Source organism: Calypte anna, chromosome 8 (genome assembly GCF_003957555.1).
Source record: "Calypte anna isolate BGI_N300 chromosome 8, bCalAnn1_v1.p, whole genome shotgun sequence".
Taxonomy (NCBI): domain Eukaryota; kingdom Metazoa; phylum Chordata; class Aves; order Apodiformes; family Trochilidae; genus Calypte; species Calypte anna.
In genome coordinates, this window is record NC_044254.1 from 14,985,690 (window position 1) to 15,005,365 (window position 19,676).

The 19,676-nt window shown below is 39.3% G+C and overlaps 1 protein-coding gene across 9 annotated transcripts in view; it reads right to left on the minus strand.

Annotated features, from left to right (window-relative positions):
• Positions 1 to 752: 752 nt before the first annotated feature.
• The window catches only part of LRRC8D (leucine rich repeat containing 8 VRAC subunit D), a 49,898-nt gene continuing 30,974 nt past the window's right edge, over positions 753 to 19,676 (minus strand). For 7 of the 9 annotated variants that reach the window (XM_030455042.1, XM_030455040.1, XM_030455045.1 and 4 more), the window contains one exon: positions 753 to 5,932. In XM_030455042.1, coding sequence (XP_030310902.1) covers positions 3,357 to 5,930 — 2,574 coding nt within the window. In that variant the 5' untranslated portion in view covers positions 5,931 to 5,932 and the 3' untranslated portion in view covers positions 753 to 3,356. Of the gene's footprint in view, positions 5,933 to 15,929; positions 15,973 to 17,104; positions 17,307 to 19,676 lie in introns of those variants that run through there. The other 2 variants (XM_030455046.1, XR_003987791.1) reach the window with 2 other exon arrangements.

Below are 19,676 nucleotides of genomic sequence, written 5' to 3' on the forward strand. Positions count from 1 at the left end.
TTGGCCTAAACAGAGCAACAGCAGTTGCTGTCTGGCTGAGGTTCAAGCCACTTTTTCAGTAGGGAAGACAATTAAGGAAACAGTGTGCCTAGAGAGGCTGGAATCTCTGTCATAGTCTAACCTGTTCCTACATCATGCCAAGTAGCCAGTATGAATTAATTTGGGAAGGTTATTTCTGCATGTGGCAGAATGACACATGGCTTAATAACACCTTTAGATATCTTCTAGTCCTGCCTATGGAAGCTTGCTAAGTCATTTATTTAGCCGCAGAGAGCTCTCCATGAGTGACAGCATCCCCCTTTACACCAGGAGGCCTGATGCCTGCTCAGTGACATCCACAGTTCTGTATCACAGAAAGCATCTTCCAAAAAGACAATTTATTGGAGAACTGAAGGATCTTCACAGAAATGTTACAGTGGAAGGAAGAAACAGAATGGGCAATTTCCTACTTCCTCTCATTTAATTAACACAGTAATTTTTCTTCTGGGCCCATACATATATTCTGCAAAAGTCCATTAGCCAAATAAAGAAAAGAGTGGGAGGTCGTTTGGATGGTGCGTATGGAAAGAAAAACGCTATCCTGAAATACTGTATTTTAGTTAAAAACCATACTTCCACAACTGAATAGGAGCTATAGCTCATACCTCTTTCTTCTTAGATTATAAGCACCACAGAACAAGTTCAGTGTAAGACACCTGAAATCAGACATTTTACTATGCAAACACACTTTTCCCCCATTAAAAAAATAGATAAGAGGAAGATATAAACATCTTATTTATTAAATCAAATAGAAATGCAAAATATATTTCACATGCCTTACATGGAAAAAGAGATGAACTTCCAAGACTTTAAAGCAAGACTGTGTCAGAGGACACACAGGAAACTGGAACATTATAAACAGTCACAAAGAGGAGGAAGGACTGGGGGATGAGGCATCGTGGAGATGATGGGCAGTTCCTCTTCACTCTAAGAAAGCTCTCCTAAGAACAAGAATGGAGTTTATGCTGAGCAAGCATCACAAGCCTGAAATTAACTTCAACATATACTTATTTGCCTCAAGAAGTACAGTTGGCTAATAACTAGTCAAAACAGTAGTCTAAATTATGTATGCCATAGTCATATGAAGTGGACATGGGTTTATTTCTGAACATCAGTAGGGACAGTTGGAGAATCAGAAACATCAAAAAAAGCTTTTAAAAGCTGGATCAATTCATGGCCACATTCTGTGTGACCCCACTATTAAAATAAGAAAAAAAGCAAACCTATTTTTCTAAATATTTTAATTACTTTGTCATCCTCCAGCTCTTCCTACCTCCTAAACACAATTTCTTGGAAGCTGAAATGATACTCAACAGCAAATACAAAGCGTACACCACAGTTTTTCTAAAGAGTCAATAGTCCAGCAATTTTAAAGTGATCTATGTGCAAAAAAATAAACACAGAAATAAAGAGGTCTTGAAAAAAATAAGATCCGCTGCAGCCTTAACTTCTACTTAAAAAACAATATATGCTGAGGACAAGCACTAAATTTCCCAGTGGAGGACAGGTCAGTAACTGCAAGTATTCTGCCAAACCTGTGACTTGGTGTTGCAGAACTGTTAAGATCCCAAGTTTACTACCCGCCAGCAAGTGGCAAACAGACTGTATCCCCAAAAGAAGTAAGAAAACCACTACTCATCAACTGATCTTCTAAACACACATAAACATATGGTGCAGGTATGTATTCAGAGGCTGCTACCTACAGCAGAGAACAGTCCTCCCAGCATGGCTAACAGTAAATGATTAACAGTAAAATGTGCAAGATTTGTAAGAGCAGTACTGGAAATGTTCTTGACTGCTCAATGCCCCTAGGCCAAAACTATCTCCTCATTTATAGTGGTGTAAGTCAGGGCAGCTCTGGTGAAGTTACAGTAGAAATCGCTGTGCATGAGGATTTCTGTGCGAGAACAGTTCCCTGAAGTAGGGACTAGTTCAGTCCTGACTGCACTACAATAGGGAATTGTGTTTAAACCATGAGTAATCATGTAATCATCTCCCAGCACAGTACTTCTTCTCTGCACACATGGAATGTAAATGGCCAAGATTTACAATTGATGATTTTGCAGATTTAATGGATTATATTTCTTTAATGTTTCTGGCAATGCAAACTCAGTTAAAAAAACAACACCAAAAAAACAACCATAAAAATATCCCACACTTACTGCTGTCTGCTTTTTTCTTTATTTGACGACTTATCTGGCACACAGTTAGGGTTTTCTAACAGTGCGTTAGGTGTTCAAAACCATCAGATTACTTGGGCTGGGGGAGGGCAGAAGGGTGGTCTTATGGTTGAAGTCCAGGTGTGGAAAACACACCACAACAGGCAATAAAGCTAAATCACATTTGGGTAAATTGTAACTCATGTCTCTGTCATTAGTCTAGTAAACGAAGCAGACACCCTAGTTCCTAAGCAAGGGCTGTGAAACAAAACAGTCACCAAATCATAAAATGCCTTGAGTTCCCCAGGTGAAAGCTCAGAAGAGGAGCAGAACATGAGCAGTAAAGTCACTTGGTGTGTAATGGCTTTCAAAGACACCTTGCAAAACCAGTTCAAATATCAAAACTGTCCCCAACTTGAAAGCCAAGTGGCAGTATTTCTCCCTTTTACCGCCCACTGCTGAGTGGGACAGAAGCATTATCGAAGCCGAGGGGGAGAGCAGCTGCAGGAATGGGATGAGTCTTTGCCGGTGTAAAGCAGTAGGACACTGGACCACAGAAGAAATCTCACCCAACAAGATGAGGCCTTGAGGATGAAGGATGAAGGCGAACACATTTGGCCTGATGCAAATCACATACCTTTACGCAGGAAAAATGGTGGTTCTGGTGCAGTTCAAAGCACAGTCAAACTGTTTTCACTTGCTGAGGATGGTAAACACTAACACCACACATCAACAGGTGTTTCAAGTGCTGTTAGAACCACACCATATACAACACTTAACCTTGGTTTTCCCCCCTTAATGCACTAAAGTAAATCCAGACCTTAAGGAATAACTTGCATAGTAAGAAAAGGTCATCAATTTAATCATTTACTTTAAGCAGGCAAGCAAATTTGTAAACATTCAAAAGCGGCAGCATCCAAGTTACAAACGATTTAAGGAAAAAAGAATTGAGATTAAGGTTCTTTATCCTCCCAAAAATTTTTGAAATAATCTTTTAAAACACTGCAAACATTGAACACTCCTGTTTACACCTCTCTTCTAATCCTGCTAGTAGCCCTGCCTTCCAAGGAACTCTGCTTTCTAAAACACATGGTCTCACAATTGCCATACTTAGCATTTGCTATTTGGAAGTCAGCTACCAGAGCGTTTCAGCTCAGCCTAAATGCCGTTAGCGTAGGGAATGCTTGTGTCTTGATTCAGCACCTCTTTAACTTCTGAGGGCAAAGTGTCAAAGAGGTGATCTTCCACCACGAGCCCGCTTTTCCTGAGAAGCGAACACTGCTCCAGCGTGGCTGGCAGACGGTCCAAGCAGTTCCCCTTCAGTTCCAGATGAGTCAGCTGCAACAGTTTACCAATTTTATCTGGGATTGAGGTAATAGAGTTTTGTCCCAGACTCAAAGTCCTCAACTTAACGCATTTAAACAACTGTTTTGGCAAAATTTTGACTTTGTTTCCCGTAATGTAAAAATGCTGCAGGTTTTGAAGACAACCTATATCATCTGGAATCAATGCGATTGAGTTATAGCTTACATCTAAACACCTAAGTTTCTGTAAACTGAACACTGCGGGTGGTAAGGATTCGAGTTTGTTATTGGAGAGATAAAGAGACTCCAAATTCCTTACATGGGTAATGGAGGGAGGAATTTCAACTATTTTATTATGCCACAGCTTTAAACAAGTCAATCTTTTTAAGTGTTGGAAACTGATGATTTCTTCAATTGTGCGTATGCTATTTGACTTTAAATCCAGTTCCTGTAAGTTAGAGAGGCTGAAGATGGCATGGGGAATTCTCTCCAGTTCACAGTTCTGAAGTTCCAGCTCCGCAACATTAATCATTTTCTTAAGGCTATTGAGTACCACAAGCTTAGTGCCATCATTATGAATGACTAGTTTTGTCAGATGTGGTGCCACATCTGTGATATTGGGGGGAATTTTGGTCAAATTGCTCTTCACATGGAGGATTTTAAGATGTCTCAACTCTCTGAGAGATTCAAGCCCTATCATTTTATTGTTCTCAGAGTTCAAGTTGCCTACCAAGTACAATTCACGGAGGTTTTTGAGCAAATACACCCACGCAGGAATTTCTGCAACATCTGTGAATTTCACATGAAGGCATCTCAAGTGGTCCCGGAGGAAGCTGAAGGCAGTCTGCTCGACCTTCACAGGACAGTGGCACAGATGAAGCTCCTGAAGATTTGTCATCTGGGAAATTTTTGGTGGGATTTTCGCTTCAGAAATCAGCTCCAGTTTCAACACATCCAGATCTGTCAGATCAAACACTGCATCAGGAACCCCCGACAGCATGAAGAGATGCAGCTCCTGCTTTTCCTGGGCATTGCGGGAGACGTGTTGCCGCAGCTTTTCAAAAGTCCATTCATGGTTTAAACTGATTTCCCGTAGTTTGTTCTCACTTACCTCCGACAAAAAGACACCAAATCGCTTAGAATACAGCTGGTCGTACTGATCTACCATGTGCAAGAGAAATGCAAAATCATTTTTGACATCGGGGATATCACTGAAGCTACTCTCTTCTCTGACCTTTTCAAAGGAATATTCTTTTAAAGGAATTCGGAACAGCCAGAAAAGCGTGTAGAGGCAGATAAAACCATAGACACAAATGAGGGAAATATAGCTGATCAGCAGCTTCTTTAACATGTAAGCCATGTTGTGTGTACATTCAAACTGTGTGTAGCCAATCAAGTGTTCCACTTTTGGGTTGCAGATGTGTTCAAAACTAATGGTGTTAACAAAGTTTGCAGTGTAGCAGAGAATAAATATGAACTTGACAGTCTTGATGACAGTTTGACCAACATAGAGCTTGTAGATCAGATCACTGTCCTCCACGTGAGCCCGAAACTTACGGACTTTCTCAAACAGCGCTTTAGCTTGCTCTCCATCTTTCTTATCTAAAATAGTGACGCTAGGAACCTCGATCATTGGCTTGTCGGCTGAAAATTTGAAGCCAGACTTTGTTATCATGGGAGTGCTGGCACTTGGGCTTCCTTCATCACTGCTAGTGGAAACATACTTGGGCAGGGACTGGGCACCGGTTAACCTCTGTTTGTTCTCCTCGGAGTCCTCACATGCTGTTTCAGACAAGGCTTTTGTAGTCCAAGGGGACTCAAAACACTTCCCTAATATAGAAACAAAGTGCTCAATTTTTGAGCAAGTCTTGGGATATTTGAACCAAAAATTGCTACTGACTATTAAAATGATAGTATGGATGAGAACAAGATAGGGAAAATACTTTGAATACCATGGAAGAGCCAAGTGATAGCACATCTGGTTAATAAATACGTATTGCTGAAAATCCAAATTTGTCTTACGGCCTGAAGAATCTTTCTGCTCCTTCTTCAGCTCCTGGCCTGATTCAGTGGGATGATACGGAGAGGAGGTATCTCTGCTCAGAGGTACTTCAGGCGTTACAGTAGGGGCACTTCCAAAGGAAACTGTTCTCATTGATGATGATGCTTCTCCTTGACCAGTGGTTGTCTCAACAGTGGTAAAGTCAGCCCTTCCTGATGTGCTGGGTTGTGCTTTTGAATTTACAGTAGACTGCAAAACTGGCAAGCAGACCACCTGGTCTTTGGTGAGCTGCATGGTTCCAGCAAATATGGCAACCATTAACATAACAACAGCTAGATAATCCATAAATACATCCCACCATGGCTTCAAGATACGGTATGTTGGCTGGATGTCATTGAGCGATGCAACTTCTGCAAGGGTAAACATTCCTACAAGAGAAAAAAGACAAAATCAATGTTGTTGACTGTTAAGTAGGTTATTTTGCCATTTAGTAACAATCACACCAGGACATGTAGATTCTCAAAGATCCTCAGAAGTTTTCGTTATCTTTCACTGCTGGTCATATACTGTCCATCATTCCACTCAACACTGTTTCCTCAAAAGGTATGTACTGAAATTATACATTAACCTAACAAAGTCCCAACACGTGGAATTCAGTACTATTATTTTCTAGTACACTGCATTTAAACAAAATAGCACTTTTAAAATGCTTTGCTCATGACTTGTACAACACATTCAGGTATCTTGTTACATTATGAGCAAGGTCTCTCATTTCTTTTCATCTAACACAGTAACACTTAATGCCTCCCACTCCTTGATATTGTGAGCATCCACATTGCTTACCAGATTGAGTGGCCTTTCCCAAAAGTACCACTGCACAAGTGAGAGTCTTGTGGTATTTACATGAATATTTGGATTTTTTTTAAAAATGTTTGGATATTTTACAGTGAGAAAATTATCACCTATTCACTGAACCAATTGGTACTCTATTTTTTTTCTCCAATTAATGATGGAATAATCCTTCCTCAGAAAAGTCCAACCCAGCTAATCAAGAAAAATCACATAACTCTCTTAGCATAATGGGAGAATTATTCTTTTCAGATTGTCATCACAGCCTGGTGATTATAGGAAGCTATCTAGTCCAGGTAGCATGAGAACAGGTTGCAAGGCTTCTACTTTAACAGACACACTCTAAGAAAAAGTGGTAAAATGACTGTGTGGGAATCCAAACCTCTCTGCAGCTTTAAATAGTTTGCTTCATTTTTTGTTTTTACAAAATCTAGGAGATTCAACTTATCAGCTTTTTAAAAAATAAGCTTCTGTGCAAGCAGGATGTGGTAGAACCATCACTTTATCTGCTGAACTTATGATCCAAATTTCCCATTTCTAAAGTAAAATACGCACCTTGTGTGCAGGCATGGAGTGAGGAAGGAGACACGAGGTACATTACCACACATTTGGCTCCCTTCAGTTGGGAGAAGAATGGCTTAGCAGAGCACAAGGAGATCAAAGCAGGAAATATAAAGATGCACCACATTTATTATTTTTAACTTGCACCTTACAAACCCTAAAGGACAGTGGCCCAGGCAATGAATATACAACAGAATCATCTGAATATTTCTCTTTTTCAAAGAAATGTAGGCTGGAACAGACAATTCTATACACTCAAATACCAGCACCAGCTCAAGCGACTCCCACAATCTCAGTCTGCAGGGAAGTGCAACCATTGCCCTTATGGAGCCCAGCATGGAGCTCACAATTAGAGTCTCTACTCCACCACAGGGAGGGATCCAGCCCCTGGCCTCCCATGAGCTCTTGCCAGTTTTGCATACCTAGCATGGGATTTGGTGAAGGCAGTCATAGGAGAGAGGGTTTTATCTCACCACAACACTCATCTCAGTGCTCTTGGCACAGCTGCCAAAATGTAGAAGGCTCAGGTCCTCAGGGAGTGGGCAGAAGAAACTTCCATCTCTATTTTCCAGTAGGCAAATGAATGTCAAATACCCTTCCCTGACCAGTAACACAAGTTGTCCAATTCTTAACAGTTGTCCCAGGTCCACAAGAACCTCATCCCAGCAGCAAGGCTCCTGAGCCTTTCCCCAGGCACCTCCCCCAGCACTGTAATCCTACAGGAGGTGCTGAAGGACAAAGACCAGAAACACACCCCACAGCTATCAAAGCCTCACACTGCTTTACTTCAAGTTAGCTACAAATTCCCATTTTCTTTAATGTTTCCCGGTGCTTACCCAGACTGAGTCCCAGCATGACTGCTTGCCCTAGAATCACTGCCTTTGACATTTAAATAACAACCGTGTGCAGAAGAATAACATTAGCCATTTGTACTAATGTGAAAAGATAGATATAAAAAGCACCTTCCTTACTCCTAAGGCACAACTGCCACCTGCCCAGGTCAGAAAAACCAGAAAACAGCAGCAGCTTTTTTTCCTTCATGGATTTTTTTTTTTTGCACTCATAGAAGCTGTTTGGAGGGACGTTCTCATGCATCTCCAGGCTACTTTCACTGTGGTCTCACCCACCTTGGTATCAATAAGAACTTCTCTACCAGGTTACTGGTGAAAGGAGTTCAACAGGAGAGTACATCATAGCAAAACGCTGAGCAAGGACAAGTCACACATGCTTATTACAGCCATGCTGCTACACACAGAGCTATGGAATGTGCAGGTAGAAGGAGGCAAGCAGGATGGGAAGGAGGAATGACATGACTGCTGGAACAAATGTGGGTAGCTGCTACTGCTCATTCCTCTGGGGCTAGCCTTTTCCTCAACTTTGCACTAGCTAATTATGTGGGAAGTTACTTCATTGTGGTTCAGGGCACAACTTGCAGAATTCCTTTCACAGAACTGAGGTGATATTTTGCTTCTGCTGTGGGAACATGTGGATTAAAGCACCAAAAGCCAAGCAAAGCAGACGTGGTTGCTCTAAGCACCTGAACAGAAATGAAAGAGCACAAAGTGGTTCCAGCTTGAGTCTTGATAAAAAAACCTAGAGGTAAAAATGACATCTACCAGATCTCTGTCCTGCACACGTACAAAATTATTTCAAAAAAGGTAAGGACACACAACAGAGCTCATATAATCCTCTTTGTAATGCTGTAGGCAGCATGGTGTAACAGGAGCTTTACAATGAGAAGCACCACATTCAACTCTGAGCATGTCTTTTCTTTCAAGTTACTGATATTCACAGAAGAGTTGCTGTTTTGGCAGAGATTAGCAGTTATAAAACACAAAAAAACGCTCTGTGGTCTTAGTGCTAACACTGTGTCTCATAAAAGAGAGGCAGATCTTTCCCTAGCAAGCAAAAATCAATTCCAAGAACTGAAAACAGGTTTCTGTTGTCACATGTCTAAAATATTTAAATGCTCTGACTCGTTAAGACTAAAATAAAAAACTATAAACCTACACACAGTATAAGGAACATTTTGACTATGTGGCTGCAAATAAATTTACTGTTTTCCCTATTAAATCCATCATTACATGTATTGGTGTTTAACTTCACTAAAAGTAGTAACCATAGAAGTTAACTTCAATTTTACAGATGCTTAGAAATTAAACTATTAAGTGGTACTCAGAACAAGTCTCTGTAGTTGTGCCCTTGTTTTGGGTTTTCTTTATGTTATGTAAATGTGAACTACTTAAAGCTTTTCAAGTCTACTGTCCAGAATATTCTTGGAACAGGTAAATAGCACTTTCATCACTGATTTTCACTACCTTTTAAGGAGACAAGATTGGACCTGGGTTTTCATGATATACTGCAGTGATGAGAGGGAGGCAAGGAGGGAGGCAAGGAGGGAGGCAAGGAGGGAGGCAAGGAGGGAGGCAAGGAGGGAGGCAAGGAGGGAGGCAAGGAGGGAGGCAAGGAGGGAGGCAAGGAGGGAGGCAAGGAGGGAGGCAAGGAGGGAGGCAAGGAGGGAAAGAAAAGCAAGCTCTGGAGAAAAGAAAAAGATGTATGTTACAGAGCCTGCAACTTCCTGCCACAGAGTGTTCTGCCACCAAGGTAAGTGCATGCTCTATTCATAACCTCAGTGGAAAAAAAGGTCTGTAAGCAGGTAGCTCAAAATGAAGAACAAGGTACTATACAGCTGAAAAGCCAACATGCCTGATTTCTCATGATGAAAACAATTTCTTTCAGCCTTTTTCAGGGCACCAAATGGAGCTTGAGGCTCAGCAGAACATGGGCTTTTAACACACCAAGATCTAGACCCTATGACTCTTGAAGAGAAAGAATTTTAGCTACCAATATAGAATTTCAGGAAACATTGTCCTCTTTAAAACAGAAATTTTACTTTAGTCGTAATAAGCACAGATTTTAATTCAAGCCTATTGCAGTACAATCTTTAAGGCTGCACATCTACACAAAATAAGGAAGACGTGTATTTTTAGTAAATAATCTTTTTCCTCCCAACCCTTTTGTATCCAGATCTTTAACTTGGATGATTCTCTAGGATAACATTAACCTCTCCTAGCTCCATCCATTACCTCCAACTATCTACTGAATGCATTCTCTCTTGGAAAAAAAAATAAATCCTTTAATCTAAATAAATGCAATTCTTCTAAACACAACTGTTTCTTGCTACCTTTTAATATTTTAGGTTGAAAAACTTTAAAAGTTTTGAAAGCAGCATAGTGCTACCTCCCTTTTCATTGCTAATGTGAAATGGAGCTCTAGAACTCAACCCACTTTAATTTGCAGTTATATAAATTACTGTGAAACAGTAGAAAAAGAAAAAAAAAAAGAAAAAAATTGACCATAACAAAATTTTTCTAAATTATAGCCCAACATTAAATCAGCAAGGATAATACACTAAAATTTCATAAATTGTACTTCTTACCCAATTACAACCCATTCATTAGTCGTAAAGTTATAATTGAAAGAGCTTAGACTGCATATAAACTGGTGAATTTTTCTGACATATTTCAGACTGTAAATGCTTAAGTACAAAATGGCCTTATTTGGGTTATTTCCTAAGAAACTTTTCTAGCTTAAATACAACTTAGAGGAAAAGGAAGCAGTAGATTGGTATGTCACTAATGTTTATTTACATCCTACTTCTTCCTGTACTTACTGATAAAACCTTCACGTGTCTGCCCCTGTAATTCACTGGCTCTCCTGTTTTAAAAGCATATTTAAAGTTAAAGCAAATTCAAAGTTAGAACAAACAAATAGAAAAAGAAATGTAACACATAAACCTCTCATTTTACTTTCAGGTTCCCAAGACTCCAAACAAACACACTTTGTTTCAGAAAACAAAAAGATTCTTGAATTAGCCTTGTCACCACAACTGGTCAAGAATTTCCTTAAAAAACCCCACACTTTTAGTTGAAAAGAAAAAGTCTACCATGAACAAAATTGCTTTCTCCCTTCCCACAGGAAATTAAGGAGAAGAAAAAAATGTTTTCCCATAACTAAAAGGCTTTTGCTTTTGATCAAGGTTTAAATTTATTTCTGCTGCATATTTTACTCTCTCTTTCCACCAACCATTTCTACTTACTTTGTTTTTCTACCTCTGCAATATCCCATTTAGGCAGCCAATTAGACATTAATGTGATATGACTGGATCATGGGATTGCTCTTAGCTAGGACACTGTGACTGTCAATTGTTCCACAGACAAACTGCAAAGATCAGAAAGATTGCACCATCCTTTTTATTCCCTTTCTCACACAACCAAGTGGTAAGAAGTCCCGAAGTGCTTTTAAAACAATGCATAAAGACATTCAGAAAAGAGCCTATGAATGAATTTATGCATTCCAAGCATACAGATGCACTCATGATCTACATTGGTTATTCAGTTTGAGATTAGGAGAAATTTAAAACAAACTGAAGGAGGCTTAAACTAAACAACAGTCGGCTTTGAGATCTAGTAATAAAAGGAAATTGTCCCTGCTACTGTAGCTGCTGCGTAACACCCCGGGGGATTATCGTGCTTTGCTCTACCTGACCCGACTGGAGTTACAAAACTAGTTTTAGGTACAACTGCATCTATAGATTGTATTGAGTATCCTGCAAATCAAACAGCTAAATTCAGCTAAACATGGATTTGTGCACCAATTGTCCCTATTGCCTGAAACATTCTACAATAAAATACAACATAGATATTTTAAAATAAGCATTTTTATAGTGTTTCTAAACTATGTGAAATGTTTTGCTACTTCTTTGGTGATAGAAGGTATTGCAGAACACCCACTACAGTGTAGCTTATCAAATACTTCCCAATTAATGCTTTTGTCTCAGGATGATCAGAAACATTTAACATAAAAACTTGCACAGAATAATATTTCCTTTTTTTTTTCCCCCACCAAATTAGAATGACAAGAATTCTCACTCACTATTTCTTCACTAAATACCTGGCAGTGACCAAATATACCATTTTTAGATCAATATGCTAGATCTGGGTTGGTTTATTTTTGTTTGGCTACCCCATGACTGAGCAAATTGTTCTGGTTTTTGGTTTGGGTTTGTTTTTTGTTTTTTTTTTTTCCCTATTTGATATCCCAGCGTAAGCAAACATCTATGGGATAGAATATTTATCTGTATGATTTCACTTTCTTAAAATTAATTGCACATCACCTTGAAGGTAGTAATTAAGAGACAGTGTACCACAAGATGCTCTGTGGACATAATGGATGATAACTGATTACGGAGACAGCAACAAACAAGCTGAGAGATGTCCTATAGACAAAAACATTTCAACTAAGGAAAAAGAGTTCCACAATAGCTTTTAATTTAATTTAGTACCACTAGATGTTTTTTAATTGAGAAACAAAAACCACCCCAAAAATGAAACAAAACAAAACAAACAACCCACAAGTAACCCAATTCCTCCAACCCACTGCCCAAATTGCACAGCTATAATTTTGGACTTTCCCTTAAAGGGAATATATAATCTCTGATATTGACTGTAAACAGATATGATATCATCTTACTTATAAACATAAACCTGACCAAATTACTGTTCAGTTAAATAAATAAAAAAAAATCTAAATTTCTCTCAGACCACATACAGAAATATTAGGCTTCAGTAAGTTGGAGACAAAAATAAGATTCTTGCTTTACATAATCAATGTCAAATACTCATTTACAAAAATTAGATCTATAAACAATTTTCTTTTTCTTTTTTTAAGTCTTAAAAATTTTGCCCTTCAAAGCTCAGCTTTTTCAGGTTGTATAACACTATAACCTACTTTTGGATCCCGCTGTTTAAGTGTTTACACTGAATCTTCCCTGTTTACCAGCTCTTTGAAGGTCTAGTGCTATACACCACTCCTACACAGATGGTTTAAATATCAATGTGATATTTAAAAAGCAGTATTAGTGGCCATAATTTCCCTAAAGATAAACTGCCAAATCATACTTCATTCTTGCCTTGCTGTAAATGACCAGGGGGATCTGTTTAAGGATGAATTTCAAAACAGGAGCTCAGTGGTGTACTTTTGACCATCTCCCCAATGCACCCAGAGATTAACAACACAATTAACTCTGTGTTGGACACTTGCAAGTTCTGTGTCCACAGAGCACAGGAATTGAGCAAATTCCCACCCTGCCTAATGCAGTACTCCTGAGCCATGCTCTTATGAGAGCTGCTTTGACTAAATGTACAAACTTCAGTTTTTATTCATGGGCTTTGTTCAGAGTGCAGTGCAAATGTCCAGCATCTTTCAGAGAACAACTTGCCAGTTTTTGACCTTGAAAAGCTTAGAGAGATCCTAAGCTGCATGTTCAGCAGCACTGCTCCATCCTCATGTCGCATGGGTTAGCAGTACTGGGGACCACAGAGGGAGTGAGAGAAGAGAGGAGAAGGAAACAAGGTCAGTGGTCCTTGAGAGGTCAGTGGTCCTTGAGCATTCCTCTGCCCAGATCTCTGTAGCTGATAAAAAGCTCAGTATTATAACCAGCTGAATGTGTTACAGTTCAAGCCAGTTAAGCACATGTCATTTTACAGTTATAAAACAACCTAGCAAGAGAACATGCACAAAATAGAGATTAATAATGAGGCTAAGCCAAACCAGGGATAATATGAAACTTATGATTCTCATACCTGCAATTAACAACCCATAAATGCACGGGCCTTTGATGGGCAATCTCTCTCAGGAAGAACATGAATCTTACATAGCACAATGCCTGAACAGAAACCCTACAGAAGAGTAAGGAGGACCTTTCAGACAAAGGCAAAGAACATGCCTTGGGGTACCCTGGCACACACCCTCCAGAGCTTACACTGCTGTTCAGACTGCTGTTATTTCTGCAATACTGATTCACCCTCCTTTTATCAGAGGCAGCACATCACCAGTGATGGAAGGAGCAGCACTAAGGCTGAGCAGTCAGATACCCAACAGCATGTTCTGTTTTACCTAGCCAGACTAGAGCAAAACCAGTAAGCAGACACTTAGTATCACCTTTCACAGAATTCCCAAAACATACCGATTGGTAATCTTGCAGTGACAGCCAAACCTGTGTGTGCAAGGCCCACAGTTTAACACTAAGCACTTCTACTCAAGTACAGACACAACTGAAAGTGAGGGCAGCTGATTTAACCTGTGCTAACACAGATCGACAGGGCAATTAAAAGTTACACCACTCAATAAACTATAACAGCTGCTTGAGCTCAAGTGTTAAACATTTAATCCCTTTGCCATTTCAAAATCTGCTGTCCCCCCATCTTTTAGCCAGTAATGTTTCTGCAGTGTTTTCACAACCACTATCAGAAGTAGGAGAACACAGTAAACATCTGGCACTTCTACTGACCAGAGTACTTTGGGAATTTATCAAGATGCAAAAGCAAGCTGCACCAAAATAAAAGCACATCTGGTAACTCTAGTCCCTAGAGGCTGCTTTTTATCACTAAAAAAAAAAAAAAAAAACCAACCAAAACCCAGTGATACAATTTTTTAAAGTAATTAAAAGCACTGGAAGAGAAAAAGAAAAAAAAATTGTAACAAAATTGTATTTCCTTTCTAGTTTAGAAATCTGAAAAACAGAAGAGTTAAAAATGCTTTAGATCCTGAGATGTTCTTCGAATTTACTTTTACATAAGTGCGTCCACATGGCTGCAAAGTTTTTATATGAAATAGCTAAATCTCCAGTAGAGATGGTACTCAGCAACTCACATAATTCCTCTGAAAAATACTCCTTTCTGATTCACAGCCACACATGCTGCCAGTCTCTGCCTCGTCTTGTTCCGGATTCACTTGGAACTGGGGTAACTTCAAAAGCAGTAAGAAATGGAACTTGGCATGGAGCTGCTAGTTTAGTGATTTTAAGCCACAGAATGGAAAGATAAAAATCTTATTACAGGATTTATTAGTACCTTTAACTACCCATTCTAAACATACCTATAGAATAGGAAGGAGTGCTACCAAAGAAGTGCGTTGCTGAAGTTCACTTTCTTGCAGGTTTTAACAGCCCCTTGTAAGGGCAAAATGACCTCTCTAACTCATGGTACTAAAGTCTAGGTTTACTTAATTTCTAAACTGTATCCCTGCCACAGTGGAAGCAGGTTTACTGAGTAACTAAATAAGTTATTTTCAATTAATACTTTCCTTCTTTTTCTTTTCAATGGACACGAAAGCAACCTTGCGCTGGAACATTTACAGCATCCTCAAGGATATCTGGAGTCAAGAGCAGACAAAAAGTTCCTTTAACTAAAGAACAGGCTCCATTGTTCCCTACCTGAGCTGGTTCATCTCTTCAGACAGAACAGTAAACACAGTGATTCTCACGGTGTTACAGATTAAACAGAAGTTTCATATATAAGATTTGCACACATACAAGCTACTCCATTTTCAAATATCTGCAGTGACACTTGCATTACATCCATTAGCTAAAAGCTATTCTAGAAAAGGTCACGCTTAAAATTTAAAAATTAAAACAACAGCAAATTAAACACACATAAAAAAACCCCACCCTTCATAAAGCACCTGGTGACACAAGACAATGCATGTAAACACCAGTTCCTCTGTTTCTGCCAAGATCTTTCCTGTGGCAAGGGCAGTAGTAAGGTGCACTAAGTGCCGCTGAGAATCAGGATATGAAAAAATTAATTCCACCTTTCCTTTTACCCACTATGCCAACATTGAGCTTCCTTCATTCGTAAAAAAAAAAAAAAAAAAAAAAAAAAAAAAAAAAGGCAAATTCACAGCTCAGTAAATAGGCGTTGCCCTCAGCAAATACACAGTCCCTCCAACTCCTTACAGGACAACAGTCAAACTATGTTCCTACTGAAATATCATGCAGCTTCTTTTCTCTCCAGGGAGAAGGGGAGACTTCCTCACTCAAGCCAAGGACTAGCTGTAAAGCCATGTCACAGAAACTACACAAGGTAATTGATAAGCAGTTTCACACCCCTCCCACCAGCCTGTCTCCCCCTCACCCCAGGCAGACTGGGCAGAACGGGCTGCTCCCAACCCTACCTGCTCTTTATCAAGCAACGAGATCTTCTATGCTTCAGACATCCTGCCAGGTGGGTAACAATGACTTCTCATCTAAAACTGATCAACAGATGAAGGATGACTTATTAATGCTATCTCATTCCTGCCAAGCTTCCAATAGCTGAATCTGCAGTGGTTTCATGCCAGGAAAAATGCCAGCAGCTGAAGCATTTATCCTCCAAGGGTTTTAAAGTATACTATATTTCTTTTTCCTGGTCTGAAGTTAAGCTGCTTTCTGTAAGAGATAAGCTATTTACTTAGTCAATCCAGTCCCATAATTGTTTGGTTCAGGGTGTGTTTTTCAATCTCTGTACTTAAGTGTAAAAAGGAATTACACTACAATGCTACAACACATACTTTGGAGATTGTTGTTTTGAAATTTTGCTGAGGAGTTCAGATCATCTCCTTTCTTTTTACACTTTATTTTCTCAAAACCCCATTCAAAGTGTTGTCTTAAGAATACAATGTTCCAAAAGACTTGCTATCTTCCCTGAGAATACAGCATTCCTGCTCTAGCAAGCAAGCTTCCATCTCTGCAAAAACATTCGGTAAGTCTCAGTTATATTGCTTGCTGCCAGTCGCCAGCACCAACAGATCCATACAGCCTGTAATTTAAATATTTACTATTGCTAAATTTATATTCTGATTTGACCCAAATGGTCCAGCTGGAACTGTAACCTCTGCTCTCCATCAGGGAGCGGGCAGGCAACCCTTGCCCCTTGAAGGCTTACAATCTAAAAGTGATTATTTGTTAGGCAACAGCAAGCATATTTGTGGCCATGAAATTCAAGCAAAAAGAAATAAACAAACAAACAAACAAGACCCATCAGGATTCAGAAAAAGATAGAAAATGTAGGGTAGCAGTGTGATTAAAAGTATAATCAAATAGCATTTAAACACAGTGCTATCTTTGAAAAGGCTTAACATGATCAGATAAATCCCTTTACAGTTACAGCATTCCTATATAATTAGTTGTAGTCCTTCCCAACAGTTTGAGGATTATGCTATCTCAAAAATAAGGTTCTAAACATACCAGCTCTTGGAACCTACCCTTCCCACAAAACAGACAATGAAGGTGTCCAGGTGTGTACTTTCCTTCGACTCAAAAAGGGTTTGTGGTAGGCAGGGCACCACCTACACACATTCATGAAACAGGAACGATGAAGAAAATGTTGCTTTTATTTTGTAAGAGAGTCATACAGTTCCAGTGCCATGGTGGTGGTGGGAGACAGGACAGGCACTGCGTTCCTCTCCCACAGACATGCAGAGACCTTCTCAGATCAGAACAATCGGGTATCATGGGCCTATGGGCCTGTAAACACCTCTCTCAGAACAGGGTAGCCTGGAGGCAGCTTGCAGCTGTCAAGAGACAGAGATTAATTGTGCTCTTGGTTTGCATTTCAAACCATTGACTCGAAACAAAAACACAAAATGGCCACAGATTGCCCACACAGTGATCTGTGGCCTGTATTGCATCATAGATGAATTCGAGTGATCTTCAATACACCAGATTTATTCATAAGTTTGACTAGCACTATTTTAACAAGGATCTACTCAGGAATGTTAGGACAACTAGCCAACCACTTTATTTATATGTTCCTGTTATCTCATCTGCACACTTGGACTACTACATGCCTGTGCATGTGGGTGTACAGCAACAATACACATTCCCATAAACTCTCAGTTATGAGTTTAGAATTTGGTATGTCCAGAACAAAACATGAACAAAACCATACATTTAATTTATTATAAAGTTTTGTAACAGTCTCTCTTCAACAAAGAATTTTGCATGGCAAATTATGTCTCAAGTGCATTTTTTGAAAATAAGATAAATGTTATTTTTATAAGGCCCAGGACTCTATGACAATTTTTGGCTCCCTTTTAGGCTAAACAGCAATTCTAATCTCCATTTTAAGTTTCTCAAAGGCTAACAATAAAACCCCTTTCTCTTAGATATAAGACCACCATGTGACTTTGGATTAAACACAATTTAGCTAAATTATTCTTTAAGCCTTCACTGGTTTCTGTTTCCCAAGAAGAGATTTGCTTTAGGAAGCTGAAGAGAAGGATTGTCTCTACTCCTGTCACAAACCTGGGGACATCCACACAGCATCAATTGACCTTGCAGGACAGACCCACAGTAGAGACTAGAAGAATGCAGGTGATGTGCTATTGCTGTAAATTCATGCACATGGACACAGCCATGTCCCTGTTCACTGTGCAGGGGCCCTGGATCACAAGGCCTTTGCAGAAATACCAAGGATGGATCCATACTCACCACACATAAGCAGGTATGAGATGGATGTTGAGAGGTTTGAAGCCAAGTAAGGAAGAGCCATGACAAGAGCTGCTGGCAGTCAGACATACATCATTCTTTAGTCTTGGTGGAAAGCTGCAGCCTTATTCAGAAATGGAGCTAATAGCTAATTGTGCTGCTTGCTCTGTCACAAGTGGCAGAACTACTGCTGGGTTAAAACATTCTTTATATGATAGGCCACTATGCAGTCCTTCTCCTGACTCCTTAGGGGCGTTCTCTCTCATCACCCCATGCTTCAGATGGCACTACCTTTCACAATACTTGCACTGAATGCTGCAGTGTACTCAGTGCCTGGGTCTTGGTCAGAGTTCTTTTTGTATTCAAACAAACAAAAAGTGATTATTGGGCAAAGAGATAGACTCTGGTAGCAACTGGTATTTATATTGCATAAAAGGTTCCATTTCCTACTGCATACCAAAGCATTATGCATTGTGTAATCCTGTGTCAAAAAGATTACAGTCCAGTAATTCAGTTGAATTGCATAAGATTTCATACTGAATAATATGGCAGAGTGTTTGAGCAAGACAGTTTTGACCTAGTCAAGTTATAAACAGAAGAATCTTTGAATCTATACCATACTTAAAAATGGAAATAAATATCCTTTTTATCTTCTATATTAGCGACACTCTGGCAGCAGGAAATGTCAAAGTGAAGACAAAAGTTGGCAAGTATCAGCAGCATGTTGGAATTACACCTTAATATGTGGCTATTCTGAAAAGTGGCTTAAGAAAGGTATCATTGAAGGATATAAATTAAAAGGAAATACTGCTACTTCTACATGAGCGTACAATTCGCAAATAAAACTACTTCTCTCCAGTTACTGAACTCTTCCTAACAGCATGTAGCTGAGATTTTCACATACAATTAATCTGGAGGTAATGCTTCTTAGTGCTCTGCATAGACTTAACTTGCTGAAGCTGGCCATATTCATTGGTAGTTGTTTTGCTAAATTACAAGAAGCAAGTTGTAATAAAGCTCTACTTTCACCCCCAATAGCAGAAGATACAACTGGCTGTATACATAAAAGAAACAATCAAATTGAGCAATAATGAAGTGACTAAAACAAAATGAAAATGTTCATCAAAACCTAGAACAGTTATAGAGGTAAAGGCCAACAAGCTTAGACTACAAGATCTGAAATAACATTAAAAAGCAATAATGCTATTCTGACCCTCTTTATTAGAGAATCTTTGCTTCCTTCAGTTAAAAAAAAACAGTAACTGTGATGATGGCATACTTGAAATTATCTTGTTATATAAAATGATTTCTTGCTTCTGAGTTAGTGCTTGTAAGTAGCTGCAATTTGAATGGAGATCTGAATGAAGATCCTTCTATCTCCTCACTGTAACAGATTCAAGATTAAAATTTATTAGCAATGTGCAAAAGCATAAACAGACTAATATGAAATAGTC